The sequence below is a fragment of the Vigna radiata genome, chromosome 4 (genome assembly GCF_000741045.1).
Source record: "Vigna radiata var. radiata cultivar VC1973A chromosome 4, Vradiata_ver6, whole genome shotgun sequence".
In the NCBI taxonomy this organism is placed as follows: Eukaryota; Viridiplantae; Streptophyta; class Magnoliopsida; order Fabales; family Fabaceae; genus Vigna; species Vigna radiata.
In genome coordinates this window covers 17,105,556-17,124,618 of record NC_028354.1, presented here as the reverse complement: position 1 = coordinate 17,124,618, position 19,063 = coordinate 17,105,556, and the positions used below count along the sequence as shown (strand labels likewise).

The 19,063-nt window shown below is 32.1% G+C and overlaps 2 protein-coding genes across 2 annotated transcripts; one reads left to right on the top strand and one right to left on the bottom strand.

Annotated features, from left to right (window-relative positions):
- The first annotated feature begins 11,069 nt into the window (after positions 1 to 11,069).
- LOC106758742 (O-acyltransferase WSD1) lies at positions 11,070 to 13,744 on the top strand. Its single transcript, XM_014641717.2, has 5 exons — positions 11,070 to 11,314; positions 11,525 to 12,097; positions 12,438 to 12,791; positions 12,945 to 13,082; positions 13,319 to 13,744. Exons 1-5 carry the CDS (start codon positions 11,129 to 11,131, stop codon positions 13,478 to 13,480), a joined length of 1,413 nt encoding a protein of 470 aa, XP_014497203.1. The 5' UTR covers positions 11,070 to 11,128; the 3' UTR covers positions 13,481 to 13,744.
- A 1,099-nt stretch (positions 13,745 to 14,843) lies between these two features.
- Positions 14,844 to 18,233, bottom strand: LOC106758648 (aldose 1-epimerase). Its single transcript, XM_014641592.2, has 5 exons — positions 17,917 to 18,233; positions 17,788 to 17,837; positions 15,958 to 16,081; positions 15,751 to 15,858; positions 14,844 to 15,609 (listed from the first exon to the last, which is right to left on the bottom strand). Exons 1-5 carry the CDS (start codon positions 18,215 to 18,217, stop codon positions 14,975 to 14,977), a joined length of 1,218 nt encoding a protein of 405 aa, XP_014497078.2. The 5' UTR covers positions 18,218 to 18,233; the 3' UTR covers positions 14,844 to 14,974.
- Between the last annotated feature and the right edge of the window lie 830 nt (positions 18,234 to 19,063).

Below are 19,063 nucleotides of genomic sequence, written 5' to 3'. Positions count from 1 at the left end.
CTCCTAGCTCGCTCCAAGAGCTCCCAATCAGAGGAAAGGCGTCTGGGTAGCAAAAGATGGCAAGTTCTTCGTGCATCCAAGTGAAATAGGGCAAATCTGCCAAGTCAGCAAAGTTGGCGCTCAAGCCCCCCAAAACTGGGGCGCTCAGGCGCACGTCGGACAGGCAAGCACAGGAGTTGGTGCACATGGCCAGTTTTGTGGCATTCTGACCCAGTGGCGCTTAAGCGGCCCCATTTTCGGGGCGCTCGAGCCTGATTTGACAGAAATCTGATTCTTCATTTTTGCTGTTTTTCTTGCTTTTCTTGGTTTCAAGTGCCTTCCTTTGATGCATAGACTTCTTCCAAATACCTTAAGCACATAAAAGCAAGGATTAGTGAACAAAATATNTCATTAAAGCNTNGGGTNCAACCACTTAATCAAACTAAAAGAAAACAAGGATTTACAAGGTAAAAAGTTAGGAAAGGGTTGACAATTTCTCTTGATTCATCACTGAAATCATGGTAAAATATGTCATTATCAAAGAGTCGATATTTTATTGATTTCACTTAGTTTATTGTGCTAGAATTAATCGGGGAATTGTGCTTAATTGTCCGGTATTTTCCCGTTTTTCCTAATTATGCTTAATTTGATCGGAAATTCTAATTTTAATTAATTTGAATTTTCTGAGCTAATTATTTGTATTATTATTTTCAGGGAAAATTCTGGAAACACAATTTGGGACATTTGGAGGAGACAAAATAAATTCAAGACTCTCAAATTAGACATTTTAAATTTCATTGTATTCTAATTGTAATTGTTTAAACTTTTTGGACAAACCTTTGCACGTTGGACCATTGTTAAAAAATTATGAGGGGCCCAAATAGTAGACACTTGTCACCCTAGGGTTTTATTTTTTTTAGGGTGGACCCCACCCCAATTTTAGGACACATGGTCCTAGGGATTACAAAGTATTAAAAGGATTAAAAATAATTCTGATGTATTATTTCAAAGAATAGAGTACCATATATATACATACAAGGATCCTATAATCCTTCATCTATTAAAGGAAAAACATGTGCACAAATCTACACAAATTATAATAATATCTAAAATATAACTAACATAATGTTTGATTGCCTAATATCCTTTAATAGAATATTTGACATATCTTAACACAAAGGTCCAGCCGTCATTCTCTCTTGGCAGACTTTGGAGGGGTCTCGGCAATTTGGAGATAAAAAGAGCAGCCACACTCTTTGGCTTAGTTTTTTTCGGGAACGTTTCTATGGAACTCTCTTGGAACATGTTCATTGTTGACACTGGTTGAAATCTTAGAAGCAGCATAACGTTATTTCTTTTCTTTTCCTTGATAAAAAGCGTTGCAGTTTTTTCCTTCATATTTAACACGGTTTTTGTTATTTGCTTTTGACAAACGTTGATTTGGATTTTATTTAGAATGTGCATTTCTTCCTTTTATACCAGCAGCCACTTGATTTATTTTTGAAAAATGGTGCTTTAATTTGAGCTGGAAGCGGTGCAGCAGCCACCATCACTCTCGGCATCTTGCAAAGTGGTGCAGCCGAGACACTCATTTCTCTTCACTTGGCTCCTTTTTTTTTCTTTGAATATTTGGAGGAGATTTTTGAACAATGACGGTGATGTCCATATGCACTGCTGTCACAATAAAAATGGAGTCTTTGTTTTTATCTTCATGGATTAGAATTTCAGTTTTATATTTTATAAATTAGAATGCTGTTTTGCTTTTTCATTTATGGAGGCACACAGGTCATTTAATTTTGTCGTAGGCGCTGGTTTTAATTTCAAATGCTGATCTAGTTAATTGGAGGGCTGAACGGTGATATGGTTCTTTTGTTTTTTTTTTTTTAGAAAAGAAGAGAGTAAAATGTTTGGCATGGTGATCTAGTTAATTCGTTTTTCCATTATGAATTTCTGTTCCGGCCAACCTTGCATCTACAGTTGATTCACGCACTCTTAAATTAAATTTTCATTCCATCTTTAAAGTGATTCTGCTGAAACGTTGCATTTACTCACGCGGTTTCCTTTCAAATACATTGTTCGTGTTTATACTGACATCATTGCATCTTTTATCAATTTCATTAGAAGTGGTACACACTATTACGCTTTTATCAATTTCAAGTTTTGGCTTTTAGTAATAGGAGGGCTTATTTCATTTTGCGGAACGGTGCTTTCATTTTGGAAAGAGAGGTGTCACGGCTCATGATGGTTTTGGGAAGCAATTTAATTCTGATTTAGCATTTCAATTTAAGTGATTAATGTCCTTTTTCCTTTAAGTTCACTTTTGTTGTATGTGCTCATTAAATGTGTTTCGTATTAATGTTTGATTTCAACTTCATTGCATTTATTTAGCTTACTTGTTACATTTTAATAGCTTTAATTATGTTTGGATATTTGTTTCTTGTATTGCTAGGTTTAGCATCGTCTTTTACTTTAATGTTGTCTAGTATTTTTGGTAGTGTTAATTTAACTGTGATGTTAGCTTAGATTAGACAGGTTGGTTGTTAATAAAGTTATTTTGCTTCCCTGAGACTTTTGAACTTTAATTGCCATACTGCTACTTTGATTTTGTTCAATATTTAATCTGTTGTCTGTCTACGATTAGGTGTATGCTTAGTTGCCTAATCGGTGTCAAATCTTCGCTTAGTTGATTAGACTGCATGATGGATGACTGATTAAATTTGTGCATTGCATTTGCTTAGTCTGCAATTTTGAAGACCGAATTAGCCTTCGCTTAGTTGGGTGATTCGTGTCAGATTTGAATTAGAGTAGTGTATACTTGTCGTTGATCTGTGATTGGAAGCATAGTAATTGAGTTAATGACCAACCATTTCCATTCTGTCTTTGAAACCGTTTTTAGATTTGTGTTTAATAATCTGTTTGCGTCAGTATTTTAATTTAATTTTTTCGCATTCACAAACCTTTCACAAACCCCCCCACTTCGTGTTAGACCTGATTCTCGAACCACAGTTTGGTCCTTGAGAGACGACCTAGGAGTCACTTCCTAGCACTATACTGCATTTCTCATATGCAATCAAATTTGTATGGGCCGCGACACCCATCAATCATACATTCGGCAAGCATAACTCACAAAATCATGCATACAAAATAATCATAATTAAATTTATAAGCTTCCCTTACCTTATGATCCAAGCTAAGCTTCTAGGTTCTTCAAGTGGTCACTCTTAAGGCTTCAAGAGTCCAAAGTGCTCCAAACCAGATTCTGATCGGTGCAATTGGAAAGTCTTGACGCCGGGAAGATTTAATCTAGAAGAAGTGGGGTGATCGGAGGAGAAGAATAGGTCAGAAATCTAGAGAGAAGTTGGTGGTTTCTAGAGAGAAGGAGGAGAAAAATGGATTTTTGGGAGTAGAAGACGAAGAGGTTGCATGCAGAAGTGGTGCCAATTTTCGAAAGTTCAACTTTAAATATGGCCACCAAACGGGCCGTTCGGCCTACTCACAACATGCCACTTGTCTTCCACTATCTAGAGGCTCTCATTCTCTCTGCCGCCACATGGATCGCGATGGCGGAGAATTAATTACACTGCACACCTTGTCTCCCATTAGTCAAGGAAGATCCAGAGGGCGTGACACGTGACTTCCACTAAAGGGAAACATTAATTAGGGTGTGACAATATTACTTTAAGTTTTTATATTTCCTAAAAGTTTTTGCTATATTGAATATTTAATTGTTTTTTTAACGAATGATGTAATCGTTATTTTTGTTTTTCAACACTTTAATAAACTTGTACTATAGACCACCGGTCAGTCAAAGACTACCCATATCCGAAACAAAACTCATTTCTTCTCTTTTAAAGTGAGAGTTGAATTGTGAGTTTTGGAAGAATGGAAAAGGAGAAGTGGGTGATCAATAAGTTAGGAATAGAAAAATGAAAATAACGATTACATCAACTTATTTACAACAAATCAAATAATTGATTACTTAAATAAAAATTAAAAAACCGTTTTGAGCACTCAATGCAAGTTTTTGATACGTAATAGTTTTTTTTTTGTCTCAATTTTTGTTAAAATTACTCAATGCAATATGTAATTCATTTGTCTCAATGTAGTAATCATTTTTGTTAACAAGAATTATTGTGGTATCTTTTGTTAAATTTGTCCTAACACCATTTATGAGATAATAACATGACAATGTAAATGAGATAATGTTATATGAAGAACATCTTAAATATTTACAATATTACGTGTAACCTCGTCGGTACAGGCCTTCTTCACCTATAAAAAAAAGTGAGCAATATGTTTAGAATCAACGATACTAACCTTTTTTCCTACTTTTTGCTTTTTTTTATTAGATCACGGATATCATTCCTTCGATCATCCTTGGTGGAGTTATATCGGTGATAGAGACTTCAACAATAAGCTTATCAAGTGTTACCCTAACACTAGTGCAAAAACACTATTTAACGTCACTTCTTAGATGTCGGTTAAGGGTAAGCATGACGTATATTGATGACCGGTGGCATTTTCATAAATAAGTTGGCCATATAGACGCCAGTTAGAAGGTGCCCCGACGTTTATAATATTTTAGACGTCAGGGTCTCTCCTAATTGACGTCTATATGTCTGACAGGTGGGTGAAAAGTCATTTCTTTTAGTCATATAGACGTCAGTTAGGAGGGCCCCCGACGTTTATATGGTGAAAATTAGTGGTTATTCACCTACTTGTCAGACATATAGACGTCAGTTAGGAGAGCCTCGACTTCTAAAGCACTTTAGACGTCTGTTACTTTGGGAATCGACGTCTAAACCCTAAATCCAGAAATTCAAAAAGTCACTTTTTGACTCCATTTAGACGTCTGATCTCGCCACTCCGACTTCTAAAGCACTATAGACATCTGTTACTCTGGGAACCGACGTCTAAACCCTAAATCCAGAAATTTAAAAAGTCACTTTTTGACTCCATTTAGACGTCTGATCCCGCCACTCTGACTTCTAAAGCACTTTAGACGTCTGTTGTAAAGGGAACCGACGTCTAAATGTCTGCATTAAAACACTGCGAACGCGAGACAGTAGTTACGCGCACTCATTGTTCATCATCTTCCTCGCGTTTTCTCTGCACAGGCTACGTTTTTCAGGTTTGTTTCCTCACTTTTGCACCATTTAAAATTAATTTTACTCCGATTACATTACTCTTTGATGAATTATTTTTCATTTGAATCGATTAAAATGCGTTTTCAGTGAGTTTTTGTGCAGTTTTGCTCATGTCCTTAGGCAGCGTTCTTGGACGGCGATTTCTTGCGTTTTGCACTCCTTCAATTCCCTCCACTACATTATCAAAACCGTCAAATACAAAATAAGAACATACAATACATTCTCTTCAACTAAAATATAAAGTTGTAAACTCGAATCACCATGACCTAGGAGCAACTCCAGAGGTCTCAAGCGGAGAAAGATCCTATCAAATACGGCGACATTTTAGACGTCTGATCTATGAGTCTGACGTCTATATAGACGTTAACCTATATAGCCCAACGTCTATGTAGACGTCTGACCTATGGGGTCCGACGTCTCATTTAACATCACTCGAATAGACGTCGGTTCGGGATCTGACGTTAAAAGCCCAAAATAACCGACGTTAAACAGCGTTTTTCCACTAGTGTAATGACCGAAGACAGTTATCCTTTGCTTTTCGAATGGGCTAGTTTTCGTCAAAAAAGCGTAGTAGAATGGTTAACGCGTTCAACAAACTAAGAAGGAGTGAATTAGTTTTTTATCGTAAATTGTTTTTTTAATAAATTTTCTCATAAAATAAAATTCCTCTAAACAATTTAAATAATTCAAATAATAAGGAAGAGAGAAAATTGCACAGGTAATTTTTATAGTGGTTCGGATCACAAAGATTCTACGTCCAGTTATTAATCTCAACCTCGAGAATTAACATTTCACTAGCACAAACCAACAAACTGTTACAATCACAAAGAAAAAATAAAACAGTTTAAGGTTAGAACACCTCTTGTTACCCCAAGAGATAAAAAACACTTGCCTTGTAACCCACAAGGGATGAATACCTTCTCTAAATGCTTCACGAAGGATGGTAGACTTTCAACTCGGAAACAACAACAACACTCAATCACACTCCCTGTGAAAGTTCTCGCTCTATACCAACAACAACAACACTCAATCACTCTCCATGTGAAAGTTCTCGCTCTATGCTAACACGCTAAGTTCTCAAAGCCACAACACAAGGGTTTAGTAAACCCTAGAACACTTATCACCGCACTCTGCAAATAATAATTTAGAAAATATACTTCTTGTATAGAATGAGAGTCCCGATTTAATTTAGGGAGATCTCACTCAAACATACCTCCAAAAATCCATTGTTAGCTAATTAACGTGTGATAATCAATTATCCACTTATCTTAATTGACTATGCATTTAATCAATGCACAACGGCCAAAAACTTATTTAAGAAATCTCATAATTGCTTATGATAATCAATTATGACAAGTCATAATTGAGTATTGATATTCGATTATTTATAAGTTGATAATCGAATATTTTGAATATAAAATGAGGTTTTCTTATTCAAAATGAATTTTAACCCAATCTAAGACAAATAATACATAGAATCAAAGATAAATCAAATCTCATACATCAATATACTAAATTACAACAACTTTAATATAAAAACAAGTCTTCATGAAGATCTTCCTACAATAAGAGCACACGAGACTTGACTTTGAGACATCATCAAAATTTATGTTCTTCAGCTTTATGCTAACAATCTCCTTTTTTTTTTATAAAAAATAGTTTGATTTAAAGTTTTATTGTAACTTATACTAATTTGTAACTGATAACTTAAAGAAAAGAGATTAGTAGACAAGAGATAAATATAATTAACTCTTTAAACATATTTCTCTCCCTTTTTGGTCATTATTAAAAAGAGTTGATGTATGATTAAAAAAATTTTACCCCTTAATATAAAACTCACCTGAACATAAGCCAAAAAAAAAAAAAAGACAAAACAAATAAATATTAGTTATCATAATTTTTATGAAAGGAAACAGGAGGCATAATTCAAAACATAGTAAATACAACAAATTTTAAAATCATAACAAATAAATAAAAAAAGTGTAAAAGAAATACTCCTTCCTGTTGAGTAACTTAAATAAAATTAAACTGCTACTAAAATTGACACCTTAAGAAAGTAAGAGAAGTAGTAAAAAATTATTATCAAATTTTTCTTTTCATTAAAAACTTCCCCTTGACAAACCATACTTCACCAAGTTTTGGTGCAAAGCCGAAAACTTCTTCCTTAATTTTGAAATAACCTGCAGAATAGAAAAATAATATTTTGGTACCCACAAATACTTATTTGGGTCCTTTAAAGTTAGAGACAGACGAATCCATGCATATATTCCATTTTGAACACCATAATGTTTTATTCTACATTTGTTTGATATATGACCATTTTTCATGTATTTCCTATTATTATTAGTTCATGTTCTGCCCACGGGTTCTATTATTTTTAATTCTATAATTATACTCATAATAGTAATTTCGATTATATCTAGGAACATATTTGATTTTATTTTTATAATTATAACAATAGTAATTATAATTATATTTAGGAACATTTTTAATTTTATTTCCATAATTATAATAGTAGTAATTATAATTATTTTTAGGAACATGTTTAACAACCTTTTTAATTTTTGAATTATTGCTACATTCAGCATGGACTGTTTTATTTAGAGACATATTTTTATTTAAACAAGAAACACATTTTCTAATTTTGATATATTTATCTTTTTTATAAAATAAAATTTTATTTTTCAGATCTTTGTTTTCTTCGAGAATTTTTTCATGAGTTAATTCTTTAACTTCCTTCTTTAATTTTCTACGAGCATTATTTAATCTCTCTAATTCGCATAATAATTCTTTATACATATCAAGTAATTCATTTTCTCTGTAATATGAATTTTCAGAATCACTATAATTACTTACTTGATTTCCAGAGATGTCATCATCAACTATCAAACATATGTTGGCTTGCTCATCAAAGTCGCTTGAGCTTGCTGTAGAATCTTCTTCACCTTTATTTGGGTTTGGACAATTTGCCTTCATGTGTCCTTTTTCTCCACAACCATAACAACGATAGTTTGATGATGATTCCTTGTTTTCCTTCTTCCCCTTTTTAAATCTTCTTTTACTTTGGTCTTCATGAACTTATTAAATTTCTTAATGAAGAGATCCATATTTTCATCATCTTCTTCAAAGTCTTCTTCATTAAGATGTTTGCTTTTATTAATCTCATATTTGAACGTCAGAGTCTTTTTATTTCCTTTCTTTTGTTCAATCTCCTGATATTCAATTCATGTTCTCTCAACTCACCAAACGATGCAACCATTGATATGGTGTTGAGATTTTGTGATTCACTAATTGCAGTCACCTTGAGTTGCCAAATCCTGGCTAAAAAATTAAGAATTTTTATATTTAATTCATCATTTTCAAAAGACTTACATAATTCAATGAGGATGATTCACTATATACACGTGAACCACTTCTGAATTTCTCACTAATGTTTTAGTTTTTCTAAAATTTCAAAAGAAAATCTTGATATATTTCGAAGAATTTTTGAAATATACTACGAATAAAATAAATTTTAATGACAGTAGATATACATAAAACCATATTCGTTTTATCAATAACCGTCTGAACATAATCTTTGTCTTATTAGCAACGTCAGTGGTGCAATTGGACAATAAATGTGGGTCAACTTTTATTGCATTTAAATTTCATTCAATGGAGTCATTTTTTAGTCTTAATTAGCTAAACCTTCTATGCAGAAAATTGAGAACTACTATAGCTTTGTAGCTTAGGCAAAACTTGGGTCGCTTAGACGAAACATTTTAAAATTGTTGTCTCTTCAATCTAGCTTAAGCGAAAATACTGTCAGTATGTCACATAAGGACCTCTTAAACGATGTTTGTCCAATTTGACGTTAAGTCTCTGTTTGTTTCAATTTTTAAAAAATAAGGACTAAATTAAGACACAGTAGGAGACCTATTTGAGATTCTGGACGAAAAAAAAGACTTATCCAAATATTAAACCTATCTTTAATTAATATTTTTAGTTATTTTGTTATTAATTTATTTATTTATTTTCCCAAATTAGTGATCCAATAATATTTTGCATGCTTATCCAATCATAGTCTAACATTAATAATTAAATGTTGGTGTAACATTAATGTTTTTGGCCAAACATCATTGTCTTGACGACCCAACATCATCAATCTGATTTACTGTTGACACAAAAAATGTTACAAATACTAACCGTTTAAACATATTCTTTGCTTTATTAGCAACATCAGTGGTCCAAACATATTGGACAATAATAAATGCAGGTCAGCTTACGTAATTTAATTTTCGGTGACATGTAGTTCACAGTCAGCCAGCGATATTATTATTGGTTGGTGTTTGGTGAACCTAACTCAAAGTATAAATGTTTGGACAAACACAGTTCTTAAAAGAGTTTAATCAACTTAATTATTATTATTTTTTTACGTATAATCCTTTTGATTTTGTTTATTAAACATGTTTACCTTTTAAAATTCGATTTAAAAGAATTTCTATATATGGAATAAATCGCAAGTGAACCCTACTACGTGCATACATCATTACTCCATTTTGAAGATCGGTCTGAAATGACACACGCTTCTTTTCCGACTGTATGAAAACAATAGGTATATTTTGACTTAATTTGAAAGTGCCGCCTGATTCATTTAGTTATTGTTTGAAAGGAAAAAACAGGATAAAAGGTCAAACAAACAAAATAAACGTAAATTTTAATTTATTTTGATTTTTTTTTTCAATAGAAAAGAAAAACGGTGTACAAAAATATTATTACTATTTTTATTATCATAGAAATGTGTAGTGTAATATAAATCATAATTAAAAATAGGGTTAAATATGTTTTTAGTTCCTATACTTTGGGACGATTTTGGTTTTAGTCTCTCTTTCAAACTAAGGTATAATTTAGTCCTTCAATTTTAGAAAACTCTGGTTTAAGTCCTTTTTTACCAAATTTTTTCAACTTTATTTACTGTTTTATGCATGTTTCATTATAGTATTTGGATTGTTTTCACTGTTTGACACATTTTTGCTTCAATGTTAACTGAGAAACGCGTTTGAAACAGCAAATAAAGTTAAAAAAAATTGGTAAAAAGGACTAAAACCAGAGTTTTCTAAAATTAAAGGACTAAATTGTATCTTAGTTTGAAAGAGAGATTAAAACCAAAATCGCCTCAAAATATAGGGACTAAAACCATATTTAACCCGTAAAAATATTTGGAATGGTTTATATTAATAACTGATAAATTCATATATCTCTTTACAAATAACAATCTTCTTTATAATAGAAGTAATAGAAATATGAACAAATTTAAACTTAAATTAATAAAAAATTAAATATATTTTTAATCCTTGAATTTTGACAGAAATTATATTTTTTTTCTCAAAATGCAAAACTGAAATTCATTTTATATTCCATATTTTAATATTCTTCTTAATTCAACTGTATTAAATATTTTTAAGATATCAAACCTATTTTAAGATACGTTTTACACGATTTTAACATGTTTTAACTTAAATGTAAGTTTAAAACACCATTTAATAAATTTAACAAATTCAAAATATCAACGTTAATAGGTTAAAAAGATTATATTAATTTATTTTTTAAATTTAAAAATTAAAATATATCAAAATTTAGAATAAGAAAAAGTTATAATTAGAACTAAAACCATTTTTAAGCTTTAAATAAATAAATTGTCTAATTATGTCAAAGGGCTAATATTGCAACATTTAAATGGATTATTGTTTGTGATTAAAAAAATAGAAAGAGCTAATAATGTGTACTTGTTCACGTAATAATGAATTGTCGGTTCTTATGTACAGTTGAATCTGTCATTCTTGCTATATGCCTTTTGATCTTATCAAATTAAAACTTACTCCATTTCAGTGGTAACTTACAACAATCTAAGGTCACTCTGGCACGTCTTTATCGCTTGCTTTTCGTCCTCACCTTCGTTCTGTGTACTATATATATGGTTACATTTCCATCTTCAAGTTGTCAAATTTCATAAAAGATATACTATGGAACACCAAAAAGAGGAGCTTGCAGAACCAGTTAGTCCTGTGGGACAATACTTCAACAGCTCTGTGCTATGCATATACATCATAGGAGTTTTAGAATTCGAAGTTCCAATAGATGACTTGCAAACATACGCTCTTCTCCAAGATGTTTTCCTTCCCATCAATCCACGCTTCTCCTCCATCATGGTTCTCTCTTTTGCTTCCTTACTACACTCTTTCATTTATTTTCATCTGCATGTGATGTTTAAGAACACTAGAATATACTATATATAGCAATTAATGTTTACAAAACACAACTTTTAAGTCCCTAATGTCATGATCTCGTTATTAAGTTAGTGCATACCAGTTTTTACCTTTCATCATGTCTGAAATTTGCATTGATCATATGGTTACCAGGTCCAAGATAAAAATGGAGAGAAACAATGGAAGAAAGTTGATGTGAACTTGAAAGATCATGTTAACATCCCCATATTCCCCGAGGGCAAAACAGTAGAATTGCATGACAAATATTTCCATGATTATTTATCAAGCATAGCAATGGAGCAATTGCCACAAAGCAGACCTTTATGGGAAATTCACATGATCAACTACCCTACAAGTGATGCATGTAGCACTATAATATTTAAGCTTCACCATGCACTTGGTGATGGCTATTCTCTCATGGGTGCACTTCTTTCTTGTCTACACCGAGCTGATGATCCTTGTCTTCCCTTGTCCTTTCCTTCTCTCAAACAATCTAAACCAGAAGCTTCCACTAAAAGCATCTGCAGAAAATTCTCTTATATGTTGTCCTCTGCCTTCAACACTGTCTCAGATTTTGGATGGAGTGTGTTGAAGAGTAGCATCATCAGTGATGATAGAACACCAATAAGGTTCGGAGATGATGGAGCCGACTTTCAACCGATTTCCATATCAAGCATGACATTCTCCATTGACCATATCAAGGACATCAAATCCAGACTTGGAGTGGTATGAAAACAATTTCTGGTTGTTGAACTTTACTTTGACTTTAGCCATACATATAGTCTTATTGGATCGCCAACTTGTCAGAGTAGACACATGTATTATTCAGTATTCAACTTGTTGTGGTAGAACTGATTGGATCTTAATTTGTCTTTTTCTATGTGTGTGTCAATCAAAATGCTACATCTTTATACAATCACTTATCCAATTACATTCCATCATGCAATAAAACAACCTTAACATGTAACCACTATTTTCTATGAATCTTGGTCCATCACTGTCTTCAAATCATTGACATAGTATGATTATTTGCTGTTTTAAACAAACTTTGTATTACCAATTGCAGACTATAAACGATGTTATCACTGGAATTGTCTTCTATGGCACTAGATTATATATGCAAGATATGGATTCCAAATCAAAGAGCTCACACTCCACGGCATTAGTATTACTGAATACGAGAAACATTGAAGGTTATCAGTCAATCAATGATATGCTCAATACTAAAGCTAAGGGTCCATGGGGGAACAAAATTACCTTCTTGCATGTTCCAATACCAAAATTAAATGAGACCAGAATTTCTACCCCTCTTGAATTTATTCGGGATTCACATAACATTATCAAGAGAAAGAAACAATCTTTGGGTGTTGTTCTCACCGGGACACTTTTGGACATAGAGGGCAAACTGAGAGGACAAGAGGTTGGTAGATATTTGGTTTACTTAGCTTGAAGTTGATCATGATGTAGTTACTTACATTTTTCCTACCAATAATCTGTGACTGCTTCTTATGCAACGAATATAAGCACTTCAATCAGAATGCTACAATTGTTAATTTAGTTCTTGTTGTTGCAGGCAGTAGCCAAACGCATTCGTGGCACATTGACAAAATCAAGTGCAGTGATTTCAAATTTGGTTGGACCAGTACAACAAATGGCTTTAGCTAACCATCCTGTGAAAGGCTTGTACTTTACATTGGCTGGTGGACCTGAGGTATTCTCAATCCCTTTCATTTTTCAACTAATCATGTCAGTATGTGAGAATCTGCATTGATTCTTAATTTCCTTTTCTACCAAAAGTATATTTTCTAATGTTCTGGTAGCCAAAATTGGAATGACACTTTAAGAAGGTTTTCTCATTTAGTTTTGGCTTAAGAAGGAATGTTTTTATCTCTTTGTTCCTTGACTTGATTGCTGTGATACAAAAGCACCATTTAATGGTATTTGCAGAGTCTGGTCATTTCGATCATGAGCTACATGGAAGTTATAAAAGTTACCCTCAAAACGGAAAAAGACTTGATAGACGAACAGAAATTAAAGTCATGCATGCAAAGTGCATTTGAGATGATTCTCCGAGCAGCTATGGAAATTCCTCTCGAAACAAAACGCTAGAGTTCTCCCTCACCAAATCGTTGTAAACAGCTTGGAACTGCTTAATACGAAATCAGAGAGAGAGAAATTTACATATTATTTCCCATAATTTATCAACGCCTTCAATTGCTTTTCCATTAAATTTGTGGTGTGTATGTTATGGAAATTAATGCACGAAGCCCACCTTGCGATCTGTCGTATATATATGTATATTTTCTTGCTCTATCTGTCAACACGATGGTTAAAACTACCATGGCTATGGTAGTTTTGCTGAACAGGAAAATCTCACCTACGTAATCGTTGAACACTTGTTATGATATTTTTTATATAATTAATAAATAATCGTCTACGGCATGAATTAATTACAAAGCTTTTGAATTCTTTTACAGATGTCTATACATGGAGAGAAAGAGAGATAAGTAGCGTCATGACAATTTTTTATATTTATTTAACATATGTTATAAGAAAGAGTAAAATAGTTATAAAAACATAATTTTTTATATCTAAATAAAATAATAAAAAATAAGTAAAAGTATTATCAAATGTAAAAAAATTTACGTATAAATTGTATCACTAATAACATCTCAGTACAGAGTCACTTCTGAGAGAGATAATTTTGTAAATTGTGCTCATAATCCTTATAAATTGTCCCCTAAGTTATATAGCGATAGAGGACTTTCATGATGATGCACTCATTATGACTGTATGTAACAAAGTGATAACTATTTATAATTTTATACGTATTTTTAAAATAATTATTATGAAATTGTTAATTTAATCATAAATCTTAAATTTGTACTTTATAACATCAAAAGCCTCCCAGATATTTTATTTTTTAAATGAATTTGAGAGTTAATTTAAGAAAGAAAATAAATTCATCCACCAATTGTTTTCGCCTAAGTCGACTAAATCCTCGTAACATGGTGTGTTTCGCCAACAACTTTGACTGTCAAACGCACAGCTGTTTCGTTATTCATCACAGCGACAAATCACAAGAAAATAGTTTTTTTTTTTAAGAAATTAGAAAAAAAATAAAGTCATTGGTAGGATTGGGATCTTCTTCCACCTTCTGCGGAGAAAAAATATTTTGAAGTTCATGGAAAAATAATTCTTAATTTATCATGATAGATGTTTTTTTTTTTTTTTAAATAAAACTGTTGCAAGGTTGTTAAATATTAAAATAAACAATGTATGAAGAGGTAGATGTACATGTAATATTTAATGAAATGAACTGATGACATATAATATAATATGACTATCAAAAAATTTAAAATAATAAATTATAATTATTTTCTTTGTCTTTTTTCCGTATATATTACTTAACTTTTTTATCTGTACTTAATCTCATACACAAATCCATGATTATATTCTTATGCACCAGTAATTATAAGAGAGAACACTAAATTATTCATTGTAATGGCTACTATATGGACGAAATCCAGATTTATAACGGTTACATTGATTTAGCGTGGTAAACTGAAATTGGGAGAAACATGTTTCCTCTGTCTCTCTAAACTAATAGTGAGTTTTGGTGGAAAACTTGAAGAGCATATAGTGGTTGTAAGGCTTTTCTGGGGTCACAATTGTTGAAGGAAAATTAGGATTATTCACAGAATCAGGGAAGGCTTGAGTCTCCAAACACAGTCCTGCATGAGCATTGTATACATATCCACCTTTCCCCTTCACATTCTTGATATAGTTACCACTGTAAAACTGCAAACCAGGAGCATTTGTGTACAACTCCAACACTCTTCCAGATTTCTTATCCTGCACTATAGCTGCTAGCTTCTTCTTTTTCCCTTTCTCAACATCCAGCACATAGTTGATGTCATAACCTTTGGTTTCAGCCAGCTGGTTGATCCTGCTTCCAATAATCTGTGGCTTAAGGAAATCATAAGCTGTTCCTTTCACAGAAGCAAATTTTCCTGTGGGAATGAGTTTGCTGTCAACAACTGTGATTTGTGAACCAAATATCTGCACAACCTCGTTCAGAATGTTGCCACTGTTTTGGCCTCCTAGGTTCCAGTAAGCATGGTTGGCCAAGTTCAATGGAGTTGGTTTGTTCAGAGCTTTTCCTTTCATGATTATAACCAATTGGTTTTTCCCACTTAGAATGTAGCTCACACTTACAATCACATCACCAGGGAATCCTGAAACACAAATATAAGTACTTTCTATCTCAATCACAAATTATTTAGCTCACACTTACACCTCTAAAATAAATTGTTCACTTTTCTGATCTTTTACTTTAATCATTTCGAAGCAATGAAAAGAATGGTACAATGGCTGACCTTCTTCACCATCAAAGCTGTGGTAACTGAAAGTGATTCTGGGACTTGGACCTTCCTTTTGATACCTTTCCACTTTCCAAAGAACATCACTAAATCCTCTGGATCCACCTAATAAATAAACAGGACAGACAGAGCACTTTGGTAAAAAGACTATACGACAACTAAGGTATATATGTATAGGTATTTTTCCACTTATGTTAAACATACCATGAAGTGTGTTGTTTCCTTCATTGGCAACTAATTTGTAATGGGTTCCATTTATAGTAAACTGAGCTCCTCCAATTCTGTTGGCTACCCGGCCAACAGTAGCACCAAAATATGTTGTATCATTCTGCAAACAGTTGGCATGCAATAACTTGGTCACAATTTATCCACTATACATGAGAGATGTTAGGTGGAAACAAAAAGAACAAACTTTGTGGTATATAAATCTTCTGTTTGGTAGGGTTAAGTTGGAAACAAAAAGATAATTGAATTGAAAAGAAAGCCAAATCATAATGTTACTAGTTCTGCACAACTCTAACTTCCACCAAGTAACTTAAAGTAATGGCATTGTACCAATATTTTTTTAATAACATTTTAACTCGTCTACGTGTTATTATGATCTAATTAGTCTATATTAACATTAATAATTATTATTATTGATTATAAAATAATTTTAAAATAATCACCACATATAAATATAAATAATGTTAAAATATTATCAAAATATCATTATTTAACCTCAAATGACGTAAAATGTTTTAAGGCCACACGTGCATCACGTGACTTGTGGCCATCTTTTACCCAATTCTATAGATAAACCTTATCTAAAGTGTTGGAAAATTTTTTATGTAGTGCGTCCTTTTACGATATCAGAAGAATAATTGATTTTGGAAACTTCCAACGTGCTTCACTGCCTTTCTTTTTACCCTTTTGATGATTCTTTGTGAAAATCTTTCTAAACAAGACTACCACTAAACTAGTGCAATGTATATTAAGATATATTCTCCGTCTTAAATTATTATAATTTAACCGAATAATGCCTTTTCATATTAAATAGTATTTACATTTTTTAATAAAATATTAAACTATTTACTTTATGCATACATACCTCCATATTAAATAATCAAGAATTTTTATTTATAAAAAAATTTATTGGAAATTTATTTTTAATAAGAACTATATTTATTATTACTGTTAATCTATTTATAAAACTTTAACTGCAATCATTATACTATTTAACAACAAGAACAAATTACTATTATTTTAATTAATTTTGGTCATCAATGATTATACCACGAAACATCATTGCAACCAAATATTCGACGGGATCGCACGATGCCTTTATAATTTCCTCAGATCTAATCTACACCAATCTGAATGCAACACTCAACACACCTTGTTGTCAACTTGCCATTAGTATGCTACTTTTCTTCATTATAAAATAGCTAGGAGAAGTATCACTCCAAGAATTTTAATTTTTTCAAAATAAAAATTTAATTGAATTAAAATTTTATCTACAATCTCAAATCAAGAAGAAACAAAACAATTAAATAATATAAGCTAATACATTTTTTTTATACACAGCTGGGGAAGGTAAATATGACAAATATGTATGTAGAAATTGTAAACAAATAGAAAAGGGTCATTGAAGATTAAAAAACGCAATCCCTTTCTGTATTAAAAGAACTGACCCTTTTTTCCATACTGACACAAACTTCAAAGGTATCTTAATATAGTGAAATTTATTAATAAGAGTATTCAAATCAAAATAAGATATTATTCTATGAATTATAATATTTTAACATAAAAGTAAAACGTTATATTGGACTCCAGTGGTGACTAGACTCCAAGGATAGCGACAAACTATACTCCAAATCTTAGCCAACCAAGCATTTTTTGCGAAACCGAAATAATCATAGCTATCACATGTTTGAATAAATCCAAGTTGTTGAACACGAGAAAATTGTAGCTTTGCAGAAGAAAGAAATCACAGAAGGCAGCAAAGTCTGAAATCACTATAATCAACAAATACAGCAGAGAGAGTAGACTCACAGTGTAATCCTTAAGAGAATCGTATCCAAGAACAACGTCATTCAACTTTCCTGAACACAGATGACAGAGAAATCAGGAAAAAAAAAGAAGGAAAAATCATGATTTGAAGTTTGGAACAGTGAATTATACCATTCTTATCAGGAAGAAAGAGTGACACTATTGATGCACCCCAGTTGGTGACCTTCAAAGAAAGTTCACCTTTCTTGAGCTCAAATATTCTTATGTTTTCCTTCTCAACAACATAGCAATTGACAGAGGCAGAAGCTGCTAAGATGAGACTCAGCAGCAAGACAAAGATCTTGGTCATTTTTGCTGCACAGGAATTTGGTATGAAGGAAGAATGAGAAGAAGAGATTGTAATGTAGGAAGAGGGAGAGAAAGGGATAATGAGGAAAAATGAAAGACAGTGGGTGAGAGTGTCACATAGCATTTCACTATTTTCGGTTTAAAACCAGAGTTTATATGATATACTCTGACTAGGCTTGTTGGGCCTAGTGGGCCCTCTGTATTTATTTGTCCTCCACCCAAGTCAATGAATTTAAGGTTATCTTTTCAACATCTTAAAATCATTTAATTAATTAAAACTTGAAAAATAAAACAATTTACAAGGATAAAGAGATAATCAGAATGTTAAAGCACTTTTTCATGAACTTACACTTCAAAACAAACTTTCTAAAATATTTTTTTTTTGAATAAATTTTCTAAAATGCATTTTTGAACGAGTTTTTCAAAACAAAATTTCTCCAACAAACTTTTCAGAACATGTCATAACTTTCAGAACGACAATCTTTTCAGAATGAGCTCTCTCTCTTCATCTTCTTATTCTTTTTCTTAAAGAATGCACTAGAAAACTAAGGTACAGCATGTGATGGATGGCGTAATGGCGACAACTGTGGCATGGTGTAACGAGGAAAAGTATTTTAGTCTTTTTCCTATGTTAGTATGGAGGTAGAGTCAGTAATAATGTGGGTGCAGGAAGAAAAAGCCTGCAAAGTTGAAATATGATTGTTCCTGCGTCTCCATAAATTTGTCCCTGCACCCTATTTGAAAATTCCATTTTCATCTTTTCGGATTATATAATTTGAAAGTTAAAAATAATTTTCGAATTGTGAAATTCATAAGTAAAAATAAAGAGGAAAAAAAGCAGTGTTGGGATTATACTTAATTAACTTCTGAATTAAGCAATTCGAAAGTTATCTATAATTTTCAAATTATACAATGCAAAATCCATTTTTATTTTTTAAATTATATAATCCAATAATTATTTTTAACTTTC